This window comes from Hippocampus zosterae, chromosome 17, assembly GCF_025434085.1.
Source record: "Hippocampus zosterae strain Florida chromosome 17, ASM2543408v3, whole genome shotgun sequence".
Classification (NCBI taxonomy): domain Eukaryota; kingdom Metazoa; phylum Chordata; class Actinopteri; order Syngnathiformes; family Syngnathidae; genus Hippocampus; species Hippocampus zosterae.
The window spans coordinates 6,172,714-6,197,221 of NC_067467.1; the positions used below are offsets into that span (position 1 = coordinate 6,172,714).

The 24,508-nt window shown below is 45.0% G+C and overlaps 2 protein-coding genes across 9 annotated transcripts; one reads left to right on the top strand and one right to left on the bottom strand.

The window, feature by feature from the left end:
* The first annotated feature begins 859 nt into the window (after window positions 1-859).
* LOC127589230 (dedicator of cytokinesis protein 7-like) lies at window positions 860-23,420 on the top strand. 8 transcript variants are annotated; one of them, XM_052048292.1, is made up of 49 exons: window positions 865-1,131; window positions 2,926-3,013; window positions 3,485-3,663; window positions 3,821-3,889; window positions 4,002-4,125; window positions 4,506-4,718; window positions 5,199-5,284; window positions 5,358-5,424; window positions 5,644-5,793; window positions 5,970-6,050; window positions 6,243-6,399; window positions 6,485-6,615; window positions 6,767-6,860; window positions 6,948-7,110; window positions 9,412-9,529; window positions 9,724-9,794; window positions 9,908-10,046; window positions 10,141-10,242; window positions 10,334-10,420; window positions 11,616-11,847; window positions 11,969-12,133; window positions 12,246-12,418; window positions 12,911-13,012; window positions 13,525-13,611; window positions 13,801-13,896; window positions 13,974-14,114; window positions 14,214-14,327; window positions 14,413-14,583; window positions 15,152-15,291; window positions 15,377-15,546; window positions 15,659-15,804; window positions 15,924-16,106; window positions 16,192-16,318; window positions 16,417-16,501; window positions 16,901-16,997; window positions 17,066-17,200; window positions 17,310-17,462; window positions 17,581-17,739; window positions 17,811-17,911; window positions 17,983-18,175; window positions 18,262-18,405; window positions 18,535-18,671; window positions 19,038-19,173; window positions 19,249-19,338; window positions 20,244-20,480; window positions 21,052-21,195; window positions 21,379-21,485; window positions 21,575-21,748; window positions 22,933-23,420. In XM_052048292.1, the coding sequence occupies exons 1-49, from the start codon at window positions 1,082-1,084 to the stop codon at window positions 22,973-22,975; spliced, it is 6,351 nt and encodes a 2,116-aa protein (XP_051904252.1). In that variant the 5' UTR covers window positions 865-1,081; the 3' UTR covers window positions 22,976-23,420. The 8 variants fall into 8 exon arrangements, 7 of the variants coding, with proteins under 7 accessions (XP_051904257.1, XP_051904258.1, XP_051904256.1 ...); XM_052048293.1 differs by having other exon boundaries at window positions 15,659-15,777; XM_052048294.1 differs by lacking the exon at window positions 13,525-13,611 and having other exon boundaries at window positions 866-1,131.
* LOC127590153 (angiopoietin-like protein 8) lies at window positions 7,278-8,922 on the bottom strand. The gene is made up of 4 exons (XM_052049604.1): window positions 8,440-8,922; window positions 7,735-7,884; window positions 7,524-7,634; window positions 7,278-7,441 (listed from the first exon to the last, which is right to left on the bottom strand). Exons 1-4 carry the CDS (start codon window positions 8,743-8,745, stop codon window positions 7,427-7,429), a joined length of 582 nt encoding a protein of 193 aa, XP_051905564.1. The 5' UTR covers window positions 8,746-8,922; the 3' UTR covers window positions 7,278-7,426.
* Window positions 23,421-24,508: the final 1,088 nt, after the last annotated feature.

A 24,508-nucleotide genomic window follows, 5' to 3' on the forward strand; every position in this document is an offset into this window, starting at 1 on the left:
CTATAGAAAATTGTTTTGTATAGAAATATAAATTCAATATGCATCAATTTCGGCCCCTGCCATTTTTAAGTACATTATTATTTTTAATTCTAATAAAGAATACTTAATTGCGTTGAATCTCCTGAAGAGGTCAAAAATGACAACTGTCCCCCCGCTCCTCCTCCCTGGTTGTGGTCTATAGCGCCACCTGCCGGCATTGTCTCGATTGAGTAACCTTCGATGACGTTGCCAGCTTCGATGTCCTCGATAGGTGTCGCTATTGTGGAGACACAGCGTGACGTGAAACTAAATTACTGTATACTTGTCTTTTAAGCTTTTATGGTTCTATGCAGTTGCATCTGCGAGATTTTTGAGGCATTGTTTGAAATTTATTTTGAAACAGGTGTCTCAGGGCTTGAAATTTCATTATATAATAATTATATGGATATAATTATATATGTATTCGATAAATAGTGTTTATGTGTGTGCGTCTGTGTTCTGTGTGTGTGTGTGTACGTTATATATCAGAATTTGTTTGAATTTTACAGGAAATTCCCAAGTGCTTCAAACCGGTCAGGTGAGTTGTCTTGGATATGCAGGTACTTCGCGGCCGAGAAGGCTCATTCTAAATCGCGAGCAGGCCGGAAGTACAAGAAAATAACATCTAAATTCCACGGCGATTACATCTCATTCATTCGTTTGACATTATTATTTGCAAAATATCATCAGGAAGCATTTAGTGTCCCTTCTCAAACTGTGCAGCGAATCCGATTTAGAAACATAAGCGGTTTCCTTAATTCGCCAAATTACAGGATAAGACGTTTTTTCGTGTGAATGTTTTTTTTATTTTCAAGCAATACCGGAAGTGTGCGTATTCTTCACGGCTTGCTTGACTTTGGCTCGCCTCCGGGCCTCTAGGAGGAACAAGGGATCCCGGCCAGGTTCCCAGCGTGGACTCAGAGGAAGCGCTTGCTCGGGTTCTTTTTTTCCCCCTTTCGCACTCCTCACCACTAATACACACAACACCGGACGGGACGGGAGTGAAAGTACGAGAGTCTTCCCCGCTCGTCTTTGACGAGAAACTATTACATGGGGACACGCCATGACGTCCACAACGAGCGAAAGGCGGGCGTTTGCTCACAAAATCAACCGGTGAGAAGTTATTGTTTGACTGTGGTGCCGCCGTTTACTACGCATTTGTAGGCTGTAGTTCAGTTCACGGAGCTTATTACCGTCACGAGTCCATTGAATGTTTGGCGGTCGCGTTAAATTAAGAGATTGAATACAGTAGACTGTTCAAGTGTCTCGCGCGAGTGTCATCCTAACTGCACAACTAAAGCTAAGCCGCTAGTGTGACGTCATTTGCTAGTAGCTAATTGTGACAGCATAGTGTGTTTTTCACTCGTATGCATAGACAGGCATGACAACGAGCAATCTCGCTGTCAAAATAAAAAACACTAGAGTAGTGTGTATTAAGCCGTTTACAGCTTCAGTTTCCCGTCTGCCAGCATGTGGTTGAAGGATTTACCTGCAAATCACCTTATCTTCGTTCTTAATTGAAGGGTTTGTTTTAGGGCTTCAGCTTATCCTTCCACTTTCCACACAACAAAACAGGAAGCGTCACTATTGATCTCACGACTCTTTGTTGAGGAGTGTTTATCAATTTGGCTCCCCATCACATTAATGCATTTTGTCTAGCACTTCATAGCAGCACAGAGAGATGTTCCAGTCAGTGTATTGTTTCCCTGAACCCCGTCTCTCCTCGGCTGGACTATTGTGTTGTTGCCGGATGCAGGAAAGGGTGGGAAGTTATGTGCTGGCTGTTGCCCCTGTGGTTGATAGTGTTTCCCATTTCCTGTTTTAACATGGAGGTGCTCAGCCCGAAATGCAGAAGCTTTTTGAACCTATTTTAAGGCTAGTATTGGACAAAACGGATCCTTTTTAGGGGAGGGGGTGCAGTAGTTTTTATTCTTGTCTTTGTGTACAGTATAACAACTGGCCACATCAACAGAGTATCCTAGCCATGATCACATCTGCCTCTTGTCCGTTTGGAGGTGTGCGAATCACATATGTGGAGTTTGCGTGTACCTGTGAGCTTCCTCCTACTTCCCCAAAACATGCATGCTGGTTTCAGTGATGACTCCAAATAGCCTGTAGGTGCACATGGGACTGGTTGTTTGCACCCTGTAATTGTCAGGGGAGCGGTCCAGGTTTTACACCGCCTGTCGCCCAAAGTCAGCTGGGATCAGCTTGAACTCAACTGTGGATACTAATTAGCACAATCCTTATTGAAAAACGAAGGACGAAATGAGTAGATTTCCACACCAAATAAGAAAAGGTCAAGAAATGTCAGTGTTGGGAAAGGATTGGTTGATATATGAGCCATATCTGCAAAATCATGAGGCCTTGCCATTGCAGCTGTCCGCATGACACAGACTGCCGTTTGGTTACTTTCTAGTAGCAGCTGCTTTCCGTTTCATTGAGAGAGGATTGTGATGTGTTCGCACCCCCCCCCCCCCCCCCCCCACTCCTCCAAAGCCTCTTATTTGCTGTTACTCCGTCAAAGAGACAAGACGGAGCTCTGGCTCCGTGCCTGTAAGCTTGCTCGCCTCCTTTTTTTGTGAGGATGTGCCTGAATGTCCATTGAGAACAGCTGTTGGCTGAGCATCATCCCGTCTAAGCTGACGGCAGAAGTCAGTGAAAGACATCATCAAAGCTTTCAGAAGAAATAAGTGGGAGAGGTCCTTGAATTAGGATTTTGAAAGCAGGAGCCCCAATTTTTAGGGCTCCTAGTGCACATTAGATAATCAATGTCACTGTCCATTTACACCTTAAAACACAGTTTTGTCCGTTGGCTTTCGACGTTTTATTTTTATTTACAGAGAGCACTGTTTCAGATGCGGTTGGATTATGTTGAGTTTTATCCTTCTATTTCTCCTTTTTCAGGACCGTCGCTGCAGAGGTTCGGAAGCAAATGTCCCGAGAGTACGGCTCTCCCCTAATGTCCAAAAAGCGAGGAGCCCTGTACCATCCCGTGAGTCACCCCGTATTTACCTTTGTTTACCTTCTGCTGGAAAGCTATAATTAGCGAGTCTGTAGATGGTGCTTTGTGAAACTACTTCAAAGAGAAAGACTAAAAATGTTTTATGACCGTTTGTGGAGTCCCCACCCCACCCACCTCCACACACACACAATGGAGGATATGCCTGCACGAGCCTTGTCGTTTGATAAGCTTTTTGCATGGACGGATGAACGTCAGGATAACACTGACTGGGGGTTCTTACATAAGATACTGTGTTTACAGAACATAAATTGTGTGATGGAAGGGGCACAAATGTTTTAAATGAAGCTGGACATTCATGGGTGAACACACCAGACATGGCGTGCGGAATAGACACGGTGTAGTCATCACGATCTACAAAGGGATAATCGGATAACCCAGAATATCTTGAACATTAACTGTGTTCATGTGATTTTTAGACCTCTCGTCTCTTCTCCTCAACAGCTACCCCTCACAGAGGTAGTGGAACCATTGGATTTTGAGGAATATGTTAGCAATCATGCTCCTGGGATGGAGCCCGGTTCCCTTCGGCAGCTCATGGAGTTCCCCCAGGACGACTTGGAGCTCCACCACATGGACAAAGAGTGTACCACGCTGGAGCCTCCGCTGCCTGAGGAGGAATAGTAAGCGCATAGTCCTTCACGCTGTAACGCTTTGCACTTTACGGGGGCTATTTTTACTGTAGTCAGTGGGGGACAAATATGACGTAGATATTCGAACAAAGCATTTCTGTCAGAGACATTGAAACTGCTGAATTATTCATGTGTTTTCCTTACTCAGCGCACTGGATCCCAGAGTGAGAGATGCCTTGGCTGTCTACACAGATGACTGGCTTGTCATTCAGAGAAAGTAACTGCCAACTGCGCGGGAACCAGTTGAATGCTGTGTTTTAAAATGCTTTTTTTCCCCACCCCAGTTCAGTTGTCACCAGGGTAATCTTCGGGTCTGCTCGCCCTTTTAGATATCAGTGCCATAGCACCATACACAGGCCGCACAGCTCCGAGCGACAGCGGGAGCGGCAGCGAGGCCTGCTCAAACAGAACTTTGAACTGGATGAGGCCACCGACGAGCGCCAAGACGACCAGGTTGCTGATGGTCACCCTTTAGTACATGCAGAGGCAGTGCACATGTCGCTTAAATGAGGCACACTTGCACAATCTAATGATATCTAATGCAAGAGCTGTATCCCAAACGTCACAGATATAAGTACTCTCTCTTTTGAAATGTTAATTTAAAGTAGACATATTATTCACCACGTTTTTAGTTTCCAACTGCCAAACTATATTACATGTTACCCATGTTTAATACTATGTCCTCGTCACACGATCTGATGTAAGTCTGCATGGATAAAGGAAATGAAACAGAGCCTAAGCTCATTGTTCACCTCATTTTTCAACATCTGCAGCAAATTCTTGAGCAGAAACACACGACGCCACCTCTCACCCCCACGCGTCTCTTACATCAGGATGACGCAAAGCGGCGGTCCACCTCCATCGATGAGACACCACGGGGAAGCTGGGCGTCCAGCATCTTTGACCTCAAGAACTCGGCCCCTGACATGCTCCTGCCATCAGTGCTAGAGCGCACAGGTCCTGAAGATATGGACTGCCACAATACAGAGGCTCGCCTCCAGGGACGCCATCGTGACCTGATGGGTCTCTACCCGCCCCCTGACGAGGTATGTGTCATTGCTGACTTTTGGATCACTGATCTTGAGGAACAAAACAAGAACCCTTAATATTTTGCCAAGACAAAAGCTGACTGGAAACTGAAAAATGACACCAATTCTCAGCCGGTGGTCTTCAAATTTGGTTATGGCATGTGCCAGAACAAGAATTGTATTGATTTTGGAAGCAGTCATACTCAAGGTCATTGTGATAGCACAATGGAAGGGCAAACTGTCCTGTGTCACCGTTTAACCAGTTAATTTTCAGCTAATCTTTTAATGGAGTGCGGCAATCAAAAACCAAGATCAAATCTATCCGTTGGAAGTGCAAATTAGGATATCATGGAAAGCTTTAAGTCCGAAATGTTCACACACACACTCTCATCACACCACAGAGGAGAGAATTGTTAACAAACCTGTCAAATTGGTTTAAAAATGGACATGTACATAATTTGAGGCGTCAAAATAATTACAAAAATGTTGTTTTTTCAGGACGAAGCCGTGGAGCGATGCTCTGTCCCCGAAGAGCCCAAAGAACATTGCGGCCAGAGAATCATGGTCAAGTGTCTCTCTCTCAAGTGAGTAACATTTGCAATCCGGCAACTTCAGCGTTGCCATTTATTAGTCTAACCGTCATATTTATGTTTTCAGATTTGAGATTGAAATCGAACCAATATTTGGATCGCTCGCCCTGTATGATGTCAAGGAGAAGAAAAAGGTATAATCGTATTTTATCAGGACAATTGCATTATTGCGATAAAACACTGAGCTCATGCTCGCCTTATTGAATTTGGCCCCGCCTTAAAATGCTCTAAGTGACCTTGTGGTTCAAGTCAGAACTCAATTCCATCTCCTCAATGTGCATTTTCATTCCCTTTTGTCCCATCTCTACCCCGCAACCATTCCCCTATCTCTCCATCCCCTCTTTTCCTGACAGATTTCAGAAAATTTTTACTTCGACCTGAACTCTGATCAGATGAAAAGCCTGCTCAAGCCCCACACGCCTCACATCGCCATTTCCACACTGGCACGCTCGGCCATTTTTTCCATCACATACCCGTCCGCTGACATCTTCTTGGTCATTAAGGTAAAAGGGACGGGGGGGTGGAGGGGGGGTATTAATTACGCAGAAAATGTGAATTGATGCTGACAGTTTTCATTGTCTCATGAATGAGCTCATCAGCTCTTTTATGCGCCGTTTGAGGCGTCTCCTCCAATGACATTGGCTGTGAGTGCTGAATATGAATGCTTCTGCTCTTGCAGCTGGAAAAAGTGCTTCAGCAAGGAGACATCGGAGAGTGCTGTGAACCGTACATGGTCATGAAGGAATCCGACTCTTCTAAGGTAATGTATGTGTCATGGAGGTTATGGCCTGTAACCAGCATGCACGTGGGATATTTTTACTGTCCAATTGCACAATTCTGTCTGTCTGGATGCAATATTTACTAACTGATTGGCTTTCGCAAGTACTGTAGCCTTATTTTGGCTCTCGTTCAATTTTCTGTTACGTAATGACTCCTTTTGTCGGCTGTACAGCATAAGGAGAAGCTGGAGAAACTGCGTCTGCAGGCAGAGCAGTCTTGCAATCGTCTTGGCTGCTTCCGCATGCCTTTCGCGTGGACGGCCATTCACCTTATCAACATCGTCAGTAGCGCGGGAAGCCTGGACCGCTTGGACCCCGACTCCGACTCTGGTACTGCACCAGCCTTTGCGTGATAGGCTCAAACATCCAAACATGCACTTTCTTGCATCATCTGGCTCCTCTCGCCTCATGTCAGAGCGCAAAGGCCACGGCACGTGGAACGAGAAGAAGAAGAGGGGATTTGAGCGGATGAGTGTCGGCGACGACATGTGTAACTTTGCCACTTTCCGTCCAGCAACACTGACCGTCACCAACTTCTTCAAACAGGTTCATTGATGAGATTATTCAATACACACTGCATTGTAACAGTCACGCTGGACCTTTTACAGAGGGCCCAATAGTTTAAGACGGTTCAGACATTTTGAGGTTATGAATGTCATTGCTCCACTCTGAGTCCCAATTGTGATGCCTTATGAAGGAAGGGGACAGGCTGAGTGACGAAGATTTATACAAGTTTCTGGCAGACATGCGCAGACCGTCCTCTGTCCTGCGGCGACTAAGGCCTGTCACAGGTGAACTTAAAAGTAGCTCTCATGCAATTATTGCCTGAATTTCTTCAGTGAACAAGGTCTCAATTCGCCGTGTCTTTTCGCACACAGCTCAGTTGAAAATCGACATCTCACCGGCGCCAGACTCCCCACATTACTGCCTGTCACCCGAACTGCTCCACGTAAAGCCCTACCCGGACCTGCGGGTTCGTCCCACCAAAGAAGTGCTGGAATTTCCTGCTCGCTATGTATATACACCGAATACCTCCTATAGGTGAGCATTCACAAAGAAACCACGCCACATTCCCCTTTCTATTTAACTTGTCAATCACTTTGTTGAAGTAGTTCATGGTGGAGGGTGGGGTTGTGTGTGGGAAGGAGATTCTCGATTTAAGACATTTTAATAAATGCATTTTTTTAGTACCAAAGAAAATACAAATATTTAAAGTGTAGAGTTTTTAATAATTGTCACAGTAGAGCAAGCAAAATTCATATTTTAGTGGAACAAACAACATTGATAGTGTGTTGAACTGGTGAAAGGGAGTGCTGTGGGTGTTCAGTGCTGGTGATGTCGATCCTCCTTTGAAATTTCATAGTGCTTCACTCTGGAAAACGAGAAACAAAACCAAATGAACCCAACCGAAGACAAATTCAATGCAGCGTCATCCTTGTGTCGACGTGACTCACCATCCTTTGCAGTTTCGAGAGCTGCTCGGCGTGGTTGTCAATCAGCTGCTTTTGAAAATCGGTCAAATGCTGCAGACCTTTCAAGATACTGGCATTAAAGGTAGCTCGCTCCTAAAATCAATGAAGCCAACAAAGATAAGCCTCACAGTGAGTCCCGCCCCACTTAAAAAAAACGCTGTCTGACAAGTGCGACAAGAAAAATTCCGTTTACCAGCAGCTCTTTGATGATTGTGGGCGTTGTGCTGTTCAGGTGGGCCTCTAAGCTTTGCACCTTTGTCCAAAGCACCGCCTCTTCCCGCTCGATGTCAGCAAGCTGACCCTCAGTCATCTTGGTCTGAGTCTCTTGCTTGAATGTTTGGTCCTACCAAAGGAGCATCCGCATGTATTATCTTCAATGGCCAAGCATGGTCCAAGCCGCCCCACAATGTAACAGTTATGATTATAGTTAATAATGTTTCTCATATTTAGCCTCGTTCATGTCACTGAATAATGTCACGGCATTTTCTATGCTCAGAGTCGCATGGTTGTCACACCTTGTCAGCCAATCGCAGTCGCGAAGTACCAGTAATTTATCGGAATTATTACAATTATCTCTTCATATGATGTGCCGCAGCTCTACACCAAACAGTAGTAGTAGTAGTGTGAATCAGGACTGTAAAAGGCAGAATTTCAAATATCGCATTTGTATTTCATCTCATTAAATTGGGCAAGGCCGACCATTTAATGACCTGGCAGGTGAGTTGCCAAAACACAACTTCAAGAAGATGTCAAAGCGACTTTGTTATGTCTGCCCAGTTTGTCCGATATGCTGTACATGTCCATGATCTGTTTTTATCTGGAGCGACATGCTGCTGTGCCTTGTCACAGGTGATAACAAGCATTTACTGTAACGGCATGCGCACATATTTCTCCTTACCTGCAGCAGCTCTATCACACTCTTCATCTGTATCTCCACTTCGCCAGCCTGCGTCGTCTGCTCCCTGAGCTGCTCGAGAGCACGCTCGTGCTCGTTCAAAGTCAGCAGGATGTTGGCCACCTTCTCCTCGGTGCTTTTGTACACATTGTTGAGGGACTCGCCCAACTGAGTGACGCCATACATCAGCACGTTGACGTCCTCGCGGCGGGCGACTCTGTCCGCAGTCTTGCCCGACCATTTGACGGGGCCCGCGTGAACGGCTCCGAGCCCCCCGGCCAAATATAGCAAGCACAGGCTCCTGATCATCCCGTTTGATAGCAGTCACTTGCAGATTCTTTGTCTTCTCTTTCACTTTGTTGGTTGAAAGGCGATGACTTTTCTCCTGGCTACAATCCAGCCACAATGACACAATGTCCTGATTTCAAAGTAAGGCAAGCAGCGCTGTAAACAATTCAGCATTTGTTGACATCTCTCACTGGGATACCGTCTGGAAGGTGAAGCATGAGTGCAGCTGACGCCCCTTATATTTGGTGTGCACATGCAAGAATTGGTAAATCATTAGCTCAGTTGCGGTTCAATCCCAGGTCTTGATCTTGGTCTTAGTGACCTTCCAGAGAATGCAACCTCTGACATACTAGAGACGGATCGCCAACAATTGTGACAGTGTTTTCGTTTTTACTTATTGAACTATTTTTGACTCTCAACAAGAAGAGGTTTTGCATATATAATGTGGAATGAATGTGTGAGTGGTGGGTGGGTGGGTAAACACTTCCTTGGCATGCCCCAAAGTTATCTCTCATGTTTAAAAGGGGCCTAGCTTCGGGTCACGTTCACCAATCCCAGTCAGTTCTAGGTCACGCTACTGCGGGGTGTTCTGCTGAATACTATTATTTGCATTCAATCAAGGTTTTTGAACTCCTTTGTGCAATATTTTAATTCATATCAATTCAATCTTTGCCCTCTGCCTGCCAGGAACCTGCTTTACGTTTACCCGCAGAGTGTGAACTTCGGCAGCCGCCAGGGCTCGGTGAGAAATATCGCCGTGAAAGTTCAGTTCATGGCGGCAGAGGACCCCAGCCAAGCTTTGCCGGTGAGTCACCGCCTTTCTCTGCGACATGAGAAAACGTCATTGCGGCGCCAAAGAACAGAATAAACACATTCAATCTTTTGTGACAGTGAGTTAAATTAGAGCCTGTGTTGTTGTTAAGCTGGGTGGCTAATGACGTTGCCTCATGTGTGCCGTCTATTGATTGTATTCCACTGTTGTTGTGTTTTTTTGCGCAGGTCATCTTTGGGAAGTCCAGTTGTGCAGAGTTCACAAAAGAGGCATTCACCCCCATCATCTACCACAACAAGTATGATTCCTTAGCTTTCTGTTTTCTTGAACTTCATTCCTTGCAGGCTGCTCAATTCCCTTCGGAGTTTCCTGGCTAAGCGCAGTATTTAACTCTCGCACTTCCTCTCCCAGGTCTCCTGAGTTCTACGAGGAGATAAAGCTGAAAATTCCCGCCAACCTCACAGACAACCACCATCTTCTCTTTACCTTCTACCACATCAGCTGCCAAACCAAACAGAACACTCCTCTGGAGACCCCCGTGGGCTACACTGTGAGAAACCTCAACCCACATCCGGCGTACTGTTTGATCCCTCTGTAGTCTAGCCGTCAGGAAGACATGGATCTCCTTCTCTCTCCACCCACAGTGGATCCCTCTAATGCAGCATGGCCGGCTACGCACGGGCTCCTTCAGTTTGCCCGTCTCTGTAGAGAAGCCCCCGCCCAGCTACTCGGTGCTCACCCCCGACGTGAGTGGGTTTCACTAGAATAACAAATATCACTGCAAAAGCTCAGCATGCACGTTGACTGAGACAAATGGGCCGCATGTTACCCAAACAGGTTCAGCTGCCGGGCATGAAGTGGGTGGATAATCACAAAGGTGTGTTCAATGTGGAGGTGACCGCGACGTCCTCAGTGCACACACAGGTAGGTCAACATCTACGACAGTCTTGCCTATTTTAGTCTTCTGGTTCTCTTTTTACTTGGCCTGTGAGCATGAAACGTGCATGGGGTTTCTAGTCCCCACTTTAGTGGGAAGTTGGCTGCAGAATTGAGTGTGACTCCTCTTTGAAGCCTTGAAGTTATGACAACTGCTTATTGCCAGTAAATGAGCGTGGGTGTCACAATTTCCATTTGTTTATTCAAAGTGGCTCAATAGGGAGGATTTGCGTTCGGAATCGTAATCCTCACAGTGTTTTGTTCCTCCGCCCGTTGCCTCCTACGTGAAATGTTAAATGATTAGTTTGAATAGAAATTGAACTTGCCACATCCAGTACACATAAGGCATCTATAAATCACCAAGATATTCTCAATAATAGCTTTGTATATTGCACATCAGGCGTTAAACTTTCTAACTTCATCATAATTTGGTCCATGATATATCGGGAGCCTATTATGGATTCTCATGCACTAGTGGAGGAAAACACTGTTGTTGAGTGCTGTTGCTCTCCCCAGTGGAGAATTTAGCCCCCCCAAAATAGCCCACAAGAGGATTTGTTCCAGACTGCCATTCATTTCTAAAAAACAAGTGAAACCTAAGAGGACCTGTTAGGAAAAAAAGTCCATCATTTTAGCCCCCAAATGTTCATCATAACAACTTTGCTTGACTTGCATCAACCATTCATTTTCTGTAATACTACAAGCCGGACTATCTGGAGGGAACTCGCACAAACACGGGGAGGACATGCAAACTTCACATACGAAGGCTCAAGCTGAAATTTGAACCCTTATAAGTTGACTAACCTCAACTGTAGGACGGGCGTGCTAACCACTAGTCCAACATGGTATACCACAAAATAGTTTTAAGTCATGCCCATCCCAAGAAAGGACACACACAAATTTGCAGATGTTAAGTTAAGGAAATAGCAGTTTTGCATTTGGTACAGGGTCCCCCCAGAATAAAAGCTTAGTCAATTTTGTCTCATCATTGCATAATATTATTTCCTTTTAATGTGGCGTTCCAAAGACTTTTTAAACATACAAATGGCCTTGACTGAAATAAATGTCAGCACTTAAACGATTATGGTTATTATTGTATAATCAATATGAGTTTAATTGAGATCTGTAAGATTGAAATGTGTGTCCTCTAAAAATATCTTGAGAGTAATATCCCCCACTCCAGGACCCCTACCTGGACAAGTTCTTTACTTTAGTGTACGTGCTGGAAGAGTACTCCTTCCCTTTCCGCCTGAAAGACGTGATCATTACCGAGGCCAACATGGAGGCCGAGCTGAAGGCCAGCATGGCCGCGCTGAAGGGGGCACTGCTGGACACCTGCATCAGGTTCCTACACCAGCTGCTCAACAAACTCATTCAGCTCATCGTTTACCCTCCGGTCATCGCTGGTCAAATTGGTGAGCATGTGTTAACACTGAACTCCGGTTACACAGAAGTCAATGATTTCTGTTTCCTCGCGAGTCATGGTTGCAATTTATCTCTCCGCCACGTCAAATATTGTTCTTGGCTCGTCCGCAGTAAATCTTGGCCGTGCTGCCTTCGAAACCATGGCTCTTTTGGTCAACCAGATCCACAAAAATCTGGAGGGCAACCAGGACCAGCATGGGCGCAACAACCTGCTGGCCTCCTACATCCATTACTGCTTCCGACTGCCAACTGTTGAGCCGGCAATGCCGCCGCCAAGTAAGCTGTTAAATCCAAGGGGGGAAAAAATGGCGTCATATCAGTGGATAGAGCTTCTTGCTCATTCTAATCAGCCCAGTGACACGTCTTTTCCCGCCCTTTCCACGAGCAGCTGGCACGCTCTCCTATGAGATGCCGTTACAGTACGCCACCTTCTCCAGAGCGACGGGCCGTCCGACCAGCCTGAACTTGGCTCGCTCTAAAAGTATCAGCAACTCTGACCCCGACTTGGCCAGCACTCCGGTTTCTCCTGATGAAGAAGTGCAAAGGATCATCGGCAGCAAGGTACCTCACTTTGCTTTAGTCAGTCGTTCTTGAGGCTCAATTTAAGACTTGTTTTGCAGATGTTGATTGTCATTTTTATTTTATGTCCCATCGTTTGTTTTGTTGATGACGCACTTCTTGGTTGTCACAAAATATTTGTTTATATATTTAAAAGGAAAGAAAAATACATTTTATGTTTGTGCCATGTTTTCAGTGCCTGTTTCGTGGAATTATTAGTCTGTGATGATGCAATTACTGTTCTGTTTTGCCTCAGTTCTTTCCAGCAGAGTCAATTAGCAATTATCTTGAATTATGTCATTTAATGTCAATTACGCTTTGTGCTTCTCTGCTTTTGTATAGCTCCAGTCTTTGTTTACCCCTTCCTTACTTTCGTTTGCTTCATACGTTTCCCCCAATTTTTGCTATTATGGCAATTACCAAACAATTATTCACTGTGCCCCGTGCCTCCTGCCACACTATCCGCGTGTGTCTACGCGTGTGTATTCTCGTCAGGGCATTGATCGCTCCCACTCCTGGGTAAACTCTGCTTGTGCCCCCGGGGGCTCCAGATCTGTGCTACGCCGGAACCCCAACTCCAGCTGTGAGCTCAAGCAGGTGCAGAAGCCTTCTCAGCCTCCCCACTCGCTTCCATCGCGGTTTAGAGCTGCACGACTCTGGGATTTAAAAATCACGCTTTATAGTGTGGAACGACATGAGCTATGATGTATGGCGTGTTTACATCCAGCATTAACGTTCCCCAATGTCCTCCCCTTTAGCCATTTGTTGGCGTATCTAAGAAGAGGATTTAGAGGTGCTCACTCTCTCGGTTACACAGCTTGACAAAACAAACGACTTATTTTAATATTTCGTGCAGCCCTTAATCAGGTGGATTATCTCTCAGCAGTCCTTTCCTATCTCTGTGCTCCACAGGTTGCTTCTAATTCTGCATGCTGCATCCCACCTTCCTTTCTCATCATTTCTGTCGCTTACTGCACCGCTTATTGAGTTCTTGCATGGCACACATGTAGTTCCACTTGTCCTCATCTGTATGTGTATGTGTGTATACATATATATGTGTGCATGTGTGTGTGTGTATGTTTGTTCACCTCACCATCACGTCGAGTTAGACAAACGACCGCAGCAACAATCGCATGTCTGCCTTTTTGGACAGCGTGGCCTCATATTCAGTCCCCGCGAGGCAGATAACAAAAAAGGTAAAACACGTCTCCCAAACTAATTCATCAAGTCTTTGTGTTTCATCAACTCTTGATGTGATTTACAGTCCTCATTGTCATTCATGTCCACGCCTATTCATTTAAGATTTATTTGTTTGGCATGAATTTCATCTCCTCAAGTTCCACCTTCTGTTCTCTAAAACTTTCTGTGTTTCGGACCTTGTCTAGCTGCTCCACGAAGAGCTGGCTCTGCAGTGGGTGGTCAGCACTAGCAATGTGCGGGAAGCGGCGCTGCAACAGGCCTGGTTCTTCTTCCAGCTCATGGTCGGCAAACGTTTGGGATGGTGTTCTTCCTGTAAAGAGAAGCCGACATTTTCACAATGGCCTTTTGTTGTTTACAGGTCAAAAGCATGGCTCATCACTTGTTCGTCACCTCAAAATTAGACGTTCCTCGACGTCAGCGCTTTCCGGACCGCTTTGTGGACGACATTGCTGCGCTTGTTTGTGCCATCAGTGCAGACATTGGCAGCAGGTACCACAAGGTAGACGGAACAGAGGGAATCTATACAAAAATGAACTGAGAAAAGTCTTTTTTAAATCTTTTTGTTTATGATCTGTCTGCCCCCTTTTTACACACATAGGATGTGGAGCTGATGGAGAGGTTAAATAGCAGTCTGGCCTTCTTCCTCAATGATCTGCTGTCTCTCATGGACAGAGGCTTCGTGTTCAACCTTGTCCGCTCCTACTACAAACAGGTAACTCCGCTTATTGCTCTTCGTCTTCAGATTTCAATACGGATGCCTTTAGTCATCGTGCTTTTGAAACAACCTGGTGTCTCAGATTGGCAACAAGTTCCACATGACTCCGAACCCAAGCTCTCTGAACGCTCTGCGGATAGACTTCATACGGATTGTTTGCAGTCATGAGCACTATGTCGTCCTCAACCTGCCCTGCTGTACTCTCAGCCCTCCAGCATCGCCTTCCCCTTCCACGTCCTCCACCACCTCACAGGTATTCAAATTAAAAAATAAAATCAACAAAAACCTGCCTTGACCAATGTCAATGTTGGGAGACACATTCCCTGTAATGTGCAACTAAATTCCACCGTTCTGACCTTTTCTCTAATATTTCAGCATAACGGGGCAACATGTTAGGAAATATCTCTGAGTATGTTGGATATAGTGCCATGTAAATTAATAATTAAAAACCATAATAAATAACCATCCACCCATCCATTCCATTTCGTAGGTGAGCTGGGCTCTACCCCACCGTACTTGGGCGTGAGGAGGGGTACATCCCTGGACATATATACAAACATGATATTTGCATTCACACAATTAATCTTCAATGAACCTAACATGCATGATTTGGCTGGGGGAGAATTGGGAACTCCACACAAGAAAGGCCGTAATTGTGAGGCAGATGTGCAAACCACTATCCTTGCCTATAACAAATATAACTGCTCTTGTTTTCGAGCTCTAAATGTCTGTGCCCAAGTGTATTAAGTAAGAAGTGTGTTTAATGGTCATCTGTCACATTTGCTCTTCTCTCCTTCTTGCCTTGGTCTTGTTACACGTAGAGTTCAGCATTTTCCAGTGTGGCGCAAGACCAAGGCGTGGCGACGATGTTTGAGCTCTCTGTCCCATTTCGGCAACAGCACTTCCTATCTGGCCTGCTCCTCACCGAGCTGGCACTCATACTTGATCCCGAAGGAGAAGGGTAGGCTGTGATTTTCTCCCTCAACAAGAGCCGTTATTATTTCTGTTTAATTTGAATCTTATGTACGTTGTTTTTGCCCCCGCAGAGTTTTTTTCCTTCATAAAAAAGCTATCAGCGCAGTTCACTCCCTGCTGTGCAGCCACGATTCCGATCCACGCTACAGCGACCCTCAAGTCCGAGCCCACGTCGCTCAGCTGTACTTGCCCCTCCTCCCCATCGTCACAGAGGCCCTGTATCAGCTGCATGACTTTTCAGGTCAGCAATCCCTTTCTGCCGATCTGTGGAAAATGTCCACCCCCCGCCAAGATTCACGAGCTTTATTATCAGCACTACGGCACCTGTGAGAGCATCACTCATTTCTTTGCAGACTCCACGCCGTCTCGAGTCCGCCATGCCCACGCCGACAACGCTGACCTAGACGGGAGCAGCACTATCAGTCAGTCTGTTGCCATGGCGATTGCCGGCTCCCCGTTGGCGCATGCCAAGGTTAACCCATTTGCAATTCCCACAGTGGTGAGGCTACACTACATACATCTCTTGTAAAGCCACAAATTGCAAATCTGTTCTTTTCATGTGCTGCTTTGTTGATGTCTTTACTCTAATTTGCTTACTACCCTGCGTGTCCTCACCAGGCTGGGCGCCAGGGCAGCTCTCTGTCAGCCGAATGCAGCCGAACTCTGCTGGTGTGCTTCCTTTGGGTGCTCAAGAACGCCGATGCCTCTCTCCTGGAGCGCTGGGTGTCAGATCTATCAGTGCAGCAAATCAACCGCTTGTTGGATCTACTGCATCTCTGCATATCCTGCTTTGAATACAAGGTTGTAAAAAGCAGACCTCAATGGCTGAAGCAACCACATCATGACATCCACATGTCTTATTTTCTCCAATGACCTTTGTGTGCAGGGTAAGAAGGCTCTGGAGAGGATCAACAGTTTGACGTTTAAGAAGTCTCAGGACATGAAGGCCCGTCTGGAGGAGGCCATTCTCGGTACCATTGGCGCTCGTCAGGAGATGGTGCGGCGTTGCCGAGGTAATAAGATAAGCGTGCATGTGCAGCAGGGTGTGCATAATCGTCAGGCATGTTTATGAAGTGCGTTCATGGAAATTGCAATGTGCTTACACATCTAGAGAGGAGTCCCTATGGCAGCCAGGAGAATGTGAGGTGGAGAAAGAACGTCACTCACTGGAGACAAAACATAGACAGGATTGACAAGTAAGTTTGTTCTTTACATGGCAAATCACAAGCATCCGCATAGATGTGGTTTGGCATTTGTATATTTGTCCATTTTCTTGAGGGAACCCATTCTCTCTTGCTTTTGAGCTCAGGATGATTGTGGTGTCATCTTGGTTGGTCTGTTAGGTTTAATAGATTGGTGTTTTTTTAATCTACATTTGAGATGTCCTGTTTTGTTGGCACACACTCAAAATGAAAATGAAAGTTTGTTTTTGCTTCACTCCCAGAGAAGCTACTCATAGACCGTTTCTGCAATTACAAATGACAAATATTTGCAGCTTTTCACTCTTCACAGTGGGTTTCTGTTCCTATCCCATGCAAATAGCGGTTCACAGAATACATTTTCCTTGGACTAATCCTTTGTTTACCTCAAACCAGGACTAAGGCTGAAGTGGAGCAGGAGTCTGTAGTCGATGGAAACCTTTCTACTGAGGCGTCTCTGGTAGTATTGGATACACTGGAGATAGTAGTCAAGGTAACGTGACCTTATATTATCTTTTAATTCAACATGATTGTATTCATGTCTTTTATTTCCTTTTACAGACTGTGGTGGCATCGGAGCTGAAGGAAAGCGTGCTCGGCGGCGTGCTCAGAGTTCTTCTCCACAGCATGGCGGGCAACCAGAGCGCCCTCTTCCTGCAGCACTGCTTCACGACACAGAGAGCTCTTGTCTTTAAGGTACCTTTGTTGTTAATAAAAGCAAATATTTCATTTTAGCTGCATCTCCGGCCACAAAGAATAGAATAGATAATACATCATAGCAAAAGGGGTACTGGTTTGTGTTAAGTTTCCAGAGATGCTGTTTGAAGAGGACACTGAGCTTTGTGCCGACCTGTGCCTTCGTCTGCTGCGCCACTGCAGCAGTAGCATCGCCTCAGTCAGAAGTCACGCCTCAGCCTCGCTTTACCTGCTCATGAGGCAAAACTTTGAGATCGGAAATGTAAGTATAAACGCCGCTGATTCTAAGCCCGCACAGGGGTGATGAACCAAACATCTATGTTGAGAATATGTTTGTGAAATTGGAATCGCAGCATGTGTCTTTTCTGTCTTTGGAGCAGAATTTTGCCCGAGTAAAGATGCAGGTCACAATGTCGCTGTCCTCGTTGGTGGGAACCTCACAGACCTTTAATGAGGAACATCTCCGCCGGTCTCTCAAGACCATCCTGACATACGCCGAGGAGGATGTGGAGCTGCGTGACACCCCCTTCCCAGAGCAGGTGTGTATAGAAAGTGCTACATCCCCTGATCTAGAGAAAACCTCACAGTCATTGTGCTTGTTTTTTTGCAGGTTCAGGATCTAGTGTTCAACTTGCACATGATACTCACAGACACTGTGAAGATGAAGGAGCATCAGCAGGATCCTGAAATGCTCATTGACCTAATGTACAGGTAATGGATATACTCTACATCCAACTCAAAACTTTTTTTTCTGGTGTTAATTGTACTATTGATCGCACCAGGATTGCAAAGGGCTACCAAAACTCCCCAGACCTCCGCCTCACGTGGCTTCAGAACATGGCGGGCAAGCACTCTGAGAGGGGAAACCACGCAGAGGCGGCCCACTGTCTTGTCCACAGCGCTGCGCTGGTGGCGGAATACCTCAACATGTTGGAGGATTGCCGTTACCTGCCTATTGGCTGTGTCACCTTTCAAGTCAGTGCTGAGAAAGTGAGATAATTGTGCCTCCCAGAAGCGAAGCTCATTCTGATTTCATGTCTCCCGCTCCACACCACGGACAGAATATTTCCTCTAACGTGCTGGAGGAGTCGGCCGTCTCAGATGACGTCCTATCACCAGAGGAGGAGGGTATTTGTGCTGGAAAATACTTCAGTGAATCCGGCCTGGTGGGCCTCCTGGAGCAAGCAGCTGCCTCTTTTAACATGGTGCGATCAGCATTCTCCAAGGACAGGCTGGTCGGCCAGGCTGTGTGTTAACACTACATATGGCCGTATTAATACGGCCAAAGGGCAGCATGTGTCCAACCGTGAACTTCTTTTTTTGCATAAATCCAGGCCGCCATGTACGAGGCCATAAATGAAGTGTACAAGATACTTCTGCCCATTCATGAAGCCAACCGAGACTTCAAAAAGCTGGCTGCGGTACACGGGAAGCTGCAGGATGCCTTCAACAAAGTCTACAACCAAGTGAGCTGTTGCATCACTTAACAGAAAAAAAAGCCTTCCTCTGATGTATTCTCTTTTTTCTTTCCTTTCGATGTCTTGCAGAGTTCAGGATGGGAGGTAATGGCTTAATTTTAAATGTACTGTGCACAGAATATGTCTAAATAATCTAACAGGAACATTAGTCCTTTTTGTGTCAAATAAGTTATCCATTTACTTTCTATTGACAATATTCTGTCTTTGTCATTGCTTGATCCCGTTCCACCAACTGCATGATTGATGGGTGAGTGACATAAGATCCGTTCACATTTATTGTTTTTTTTTCCCAAATATAGTTACATAATATGGATTGTATATCTCCAAATAAATGTGACTCATTGTTCTCCCAACGCCACCAGTGTTCAGCGAATGTTTGGCACCTACTTCCGGGTGGGTTTCTATGGCTCTCGATTTGGGGACCTGGATGAGCAGGAATTTGTCTACAAAGAGCCCTCAATTACGAAGCTGGCTGAGATCTCCCATAGACTTGAGGCACGTCCATCGATCATTCATAAAGCCAATCAACATAACGCACAGATGCTCACGATTAATCTCTTTGGCGCACAGGAGTTCTACTCAGAGAGGTATGGGGACGAAGTGGTTGAAATAATCAAAGACTCCAACCCAGTGGACAAAAACAAACTGGATGCCAACAAGGTACCATGCGCTGCGAATCAGGGGCTAGCCCAGGAGTACAGATTTTCAAAACAAAAAAGGGACTTTGAGGGAAAAGCATTTCACTCTTAAATACTCATAATTATAACACACCTTCGTTTAACCATTGCATATTTTTTTTCATACACAAGTACAGTGAGAAAAAAATGAATTTGACCTAAGTTGAAAAAAGGTACCCCACTTGTGAGGGAACCTGGATCATGTGTGGTTGTCTGGAGGAAAAACGTGTGGGGCTATAACATATTTATCTCATTTACATTTACAGTATCTCATTTATCTCAGTACTGTCATTCAATTAATAAAGTGAAACTCATGTATTCTATAGCACACAGAATACATTTAATTGTATTTTCTTTTGTAATTATGATTGTTGCTTCCACCGAACTAATATGTCATATTCACCATCTCCAAAAATGTCAATATTACATAAGAAATCCGCTCAGGTTGAATTGACTGGATTGAAGTCCAATTGCATAGATAGAACCTCTGTGATACACCATGACCTGGATGACTGAGATATTCAGCTGACATTACATAAGAAATAATCAAAGTGATTGATACAATCATTTTTAGCGAGAAATTAGTTTGCCTTCTATAAACTATTTTCCGGATTTTTAATGAATGTACGAGTTTGACTTTTGGATGAGAAGCAATGTACACTGACTGGGAGTCAGCCAGCAGGGCACATGTAGACAAATAGACATTCACACACCGTTATGCACCCAGGGTCAATTTATGTCTTAAAATAAATTTCAATGAATTATTCTGCTTTGTGTGAGTATAGGTGTAATGTATGCAGATTTTATGGCCATTTAGCCATAAAATAGGGATTATTTTCCACTTAATGGGTTGTCAAACATGCGACCAGTCACTGTCTTCCCCTTCAGGCCTATCTCCAGATCACTTACGTCGAGCCTTTCTTCGACACCTACGAGCTGAAGGAAAGAATCACTTACTTTGACAAGAACTACAACCTGCGCACTTTCATGTACTGCACGCCCTTTACACTGGACGGCCGTGCCCACGGAGACCTGCATGAGCAGTACAAGCGCAAGACCATCCTGACAGTGTCGCATGCGTTCCCGTACATCAAGACACGCGTCAACGTCGCTCACAAAGAGGAGGTAGGAGCCAGTTAATGGACGAGGCTTGCCATACTGTAAAAATCTACAGCACCGGTCTCCCAATGTTCTTTTTAACAGTGAACGTGCCATTGAACTTTAGCATTTCTAATTTCTTATCGTGAATATACTTGTTTAGAACAGAACACGCATATAAAACTGGTAATATGGGACTCATGTTATGCAAAAATACTGTACTGTGTAAAAATGTGAACACCTCCTTATCCATTTTAATATTTCCCAAAATTGTATAATCACCAACGGCATGCTGTATCTTGACCACTTCGAAACATCAAATGTCAAAAACATTTCACGAGGTTAAAAATCAAAGTCTTGAAGTGAGTGAAATTTCCTTCAATCTTTTATTTGGCTGCCAAACTCGATCAGACGCACACTTGTTGCTCGCGTTTGGGAAACAAAAGTCCGTTTTGTGCTGTAGTTTTGCCTTTTGATCGACAGCTATTTGGAAAGTACAACCTGTGCTTTTGATTGGATGGGAACTTAGATCAATTTTACTAACTACAATTTGAATGCGGTTGCATTTTTGACACCCTCCAATATTTTGCTTTTCCAGATCATCTTGGTGCCCATCGAGGTTGCAATTGAGGACATGCAGAAGAAGACGCAGGAGCTCGCCTTCGCCACGAACCAGGACCCGGCTGACTCCAAGATGCTGCAGATGGTGCTGCAGGGCTGCGTGGGCACCACCGTCAACCAGGTACCCCCCCCCCCCTCCCAAGCGCATATCACTCTCTATTGTATTGGTAAAAGTGTCAAATGGCCTGCATCTCCGTGCAATGTAAATGCCTGCCTTCTACCACATGGGGCTTAAAATCTGGCTCTTCACGTTTACATTCCTCAGCATATATGTAACCACCCCCGTCCTCCCTTCCTTTCACAGGGCCCCCTGGAGGTGGCTCAGGTCTTTCTCACCGACATCCCCGATGACCCCAAACTTTTTCGCCATCACAACAAATTGCGGCTCTGCTTTAAAGACTTTGCAAAGAGGTGATGGCGTGCTCCGCGTCCCGTGTTATGTGCACTGTAAAGACACACACACACACACACCAGTGCCTCTTCTTCTCCTATGCATGCAGGTGCGAGGATGCCCTGAGAAAGAACAAGGCTCTGATTGGGCCCGATCAGAGGGAGTACCACAGAGAGCTGGAGAGGAACTACAATAAACTCAAAGAAGCGCTGGGTCCTCTCATCAACCGCAAGATCCCGCAGCTGTACAGGACCCTGTCGATTCCGGCTACACAAACACAGCGGTAATATGAGACATGAAACCCGCATGCACACTGTCACGCCTCCGCACTGACACACACAGAAAAATAAGCTCACGCTGCTTTTCCAAAGTCATCAAATCAACACTTGAGAAGGTGAGGCCGACTGTCTACACTCCAGGAAATTAAAACTTGATTCAACAATGTTCCAAAAAGTCCCAGGAGTTGTTTTAGCATCTCTTTGACTTTTGGAAAGTACCGCCATCTATTTTATTTTTTCATGTTTATTCCTTCCGCTTTTATCAGCTTGTTTTTTTTTTGTTTGTTTTTTTTAACTGAGAAGAAAGCGACACTGAACAAACCTGTGCCTTTGAAACCATAATAATAATACATTTTATTTGTGGGCGCCTTTCTAGAAACTCAAGGACACCTTACAACAAGCAGTTAAACAATGCAGTTTATATTCTGCTATCAAGCGCAAAATGTTCACATCTCATACACGTTACTACAGGCAGCACTAACTGATGACGTGATGTTAATGCACTTCATCCCCGTTGCGGTTTGAAAGTTGATGCCCATCTGGCGGCTAACTGCAACATTACTATTCGGGCAGGGCCACTTTCACTGCCTGCATCAATTGGCTCTTCCTCGTGCCAGTTGCTCTTGTTCTTTACAATCACGGCACAATTTTCACCTATTTACACAACCGCAGTGAGAACCACATGTCCTTTAAGGGTAGGAATTTACGAGGCAGGAGGCCTTTTACTTGCACAATAAGAATACTGCATCTCCTCAGCTTTGAGTGTCTAACAGATGAAAATTGACACCCTTAAATAAAGATACCTCCCCTTTCTCATCGGGAAGAGGGTAACGTTTAATTATGTCCATTCGTGAACACTATTGTTCATATGCACACATTAAAATGTTCGCTGCCGGGATAGTTTAGAACTTTGTTGCTAACCAAAACAGCAACACCTACCGAAACAGTGTGAAAAAAAATTATCCTACATGATGGTTAGCATACTTTCACTTGCATTTTGCATTTTAATTAAAACTCATTCACTCCCAAGGACGTTTTTAAGCATATTTTCAGATTTGGTCCAGAATTGGCTGGTACTGAAGGAGTTAAGACACGCCATGATAAATTTCAGCTTCAGCTTTACAGATGTTCTGTCTGCTCATTTTGCAGAACTCAAACACAGTGATCCTCCTGCTCTCGTGTCTTTCAGGAACTCCTACAATCGCTCCAGCCTCCGAAGAGTCGAGGGCTGAGGCCAACCTGACGGCTTTGCCACCTGCCCTGCCCCAATAGCAATTGTCGATATTTTACAACACACACCCTGACACCCTCTCGTGCTTTAATCACCCGCCCCTCTCATCATTATCATCACTCACCCACACACACAGACATCACTCGTAGCCTCCCCCACTCCCCTCGCCTCCACTTTCACACCTCAGCTGTTTATACTGCAAGGTTATCTGCACTGCAAACAACCTTTTTTTTTTTTTTTTTTTTTTAAAAGAGGCCCTGAGTGACTGCAGGCAGCGTTGTTAGCACACATTATGGGCCGGCACATGGACAAAAAAAAAGTGTAACAAAAACGCTTTGGACAAACTGAAAAGAACCGATTTTATCTTTGGATGGAAGAAAAGTGTTCGGACTCCAAACTGGTTGAGTTTCACTTCTACCCCAGCCCCTCTTCTCTTCATTTGCTTTCTTTTCACCGACATGTTGAGACGTTGCGAAGGCGCCACTGGTGGCCATCGTCTTTCAATTAACACCTTCCCAGGAGTTTTCGCTTGCTGTCCGACCACCAAATAACTGACATTCATTCATCAGAGGTAAATTTTCTTAAGGCATCAGGTCCCCGGTCCGACTCCTGCTGCGATAAATGATGTCCAAAGTCGGACCCCTCGCTATGAAATGTACTGCACTGCCTCAACAAATCTGTCCAAACTGTGACTTTGACCAGCTCCCTGCGTCCACTCAAGATGATCTCTGAGATGTTGCGGCATGCGAGTTGCTTTTGAATGAACTCGTGACAGGCGACACTGTTCTGACTACTGTCCTAATTATCTTGCACTATTGTAAACTAACACTGTTGTAGCAATATTTGTGCTTTTCTTGTTTTATCAAGACCCCACTGTTTTTTGTTTCACCTCTTCGATAACTTTTATTTATTTACATTATCTTTTTTTTGTTTGGTTTTTGTTTTTTTTACTGCTGCCTTCTATTAAATTACCTTTCCTACAACTTAATGACTTTTATTGCTTGTATATTGTTACAGAGCGAGTTATATTTGCTTTTCTTTTTGCACTTGCGTTTATATTTGGGTTCATTTATAGTGCTAGTTCTTCATGGGGTCTCCGAAATGAAAGTTTTGCACAGGCTTCAGTGTAAGTATACAGAGTTAAATAACTTGTAAAATAAACAATCCCAGGTGGGAGAGCTGATAAAACAGGCCCATCTCATTCATGCCCGTCCAGCAGGGTTTCCTCTGTGAAATGTAATTCGTTTTATTGGGGGCGGGGGGAGAAAAGGGCATTTGGAATGAATAATATAGCAACTTCTTCATTGACTATGTAAACTTAACAACTGATGTTTTTATGTGATGAAGATAACGCTGAACTGTATTAACCTAATTGATCCCATTCTGCTGTTTTTTTCAGGACCCCAATCATGCTAGATTGAAGTCAAAAGACGGCAACTGGATTATTTTATTTTAAATGTTAAAGATGTAATCATTCTCTCCTATCTGGATGACGCAATCGTCATCGTTGAGATTCTTGAAGAAATTCAAGGAG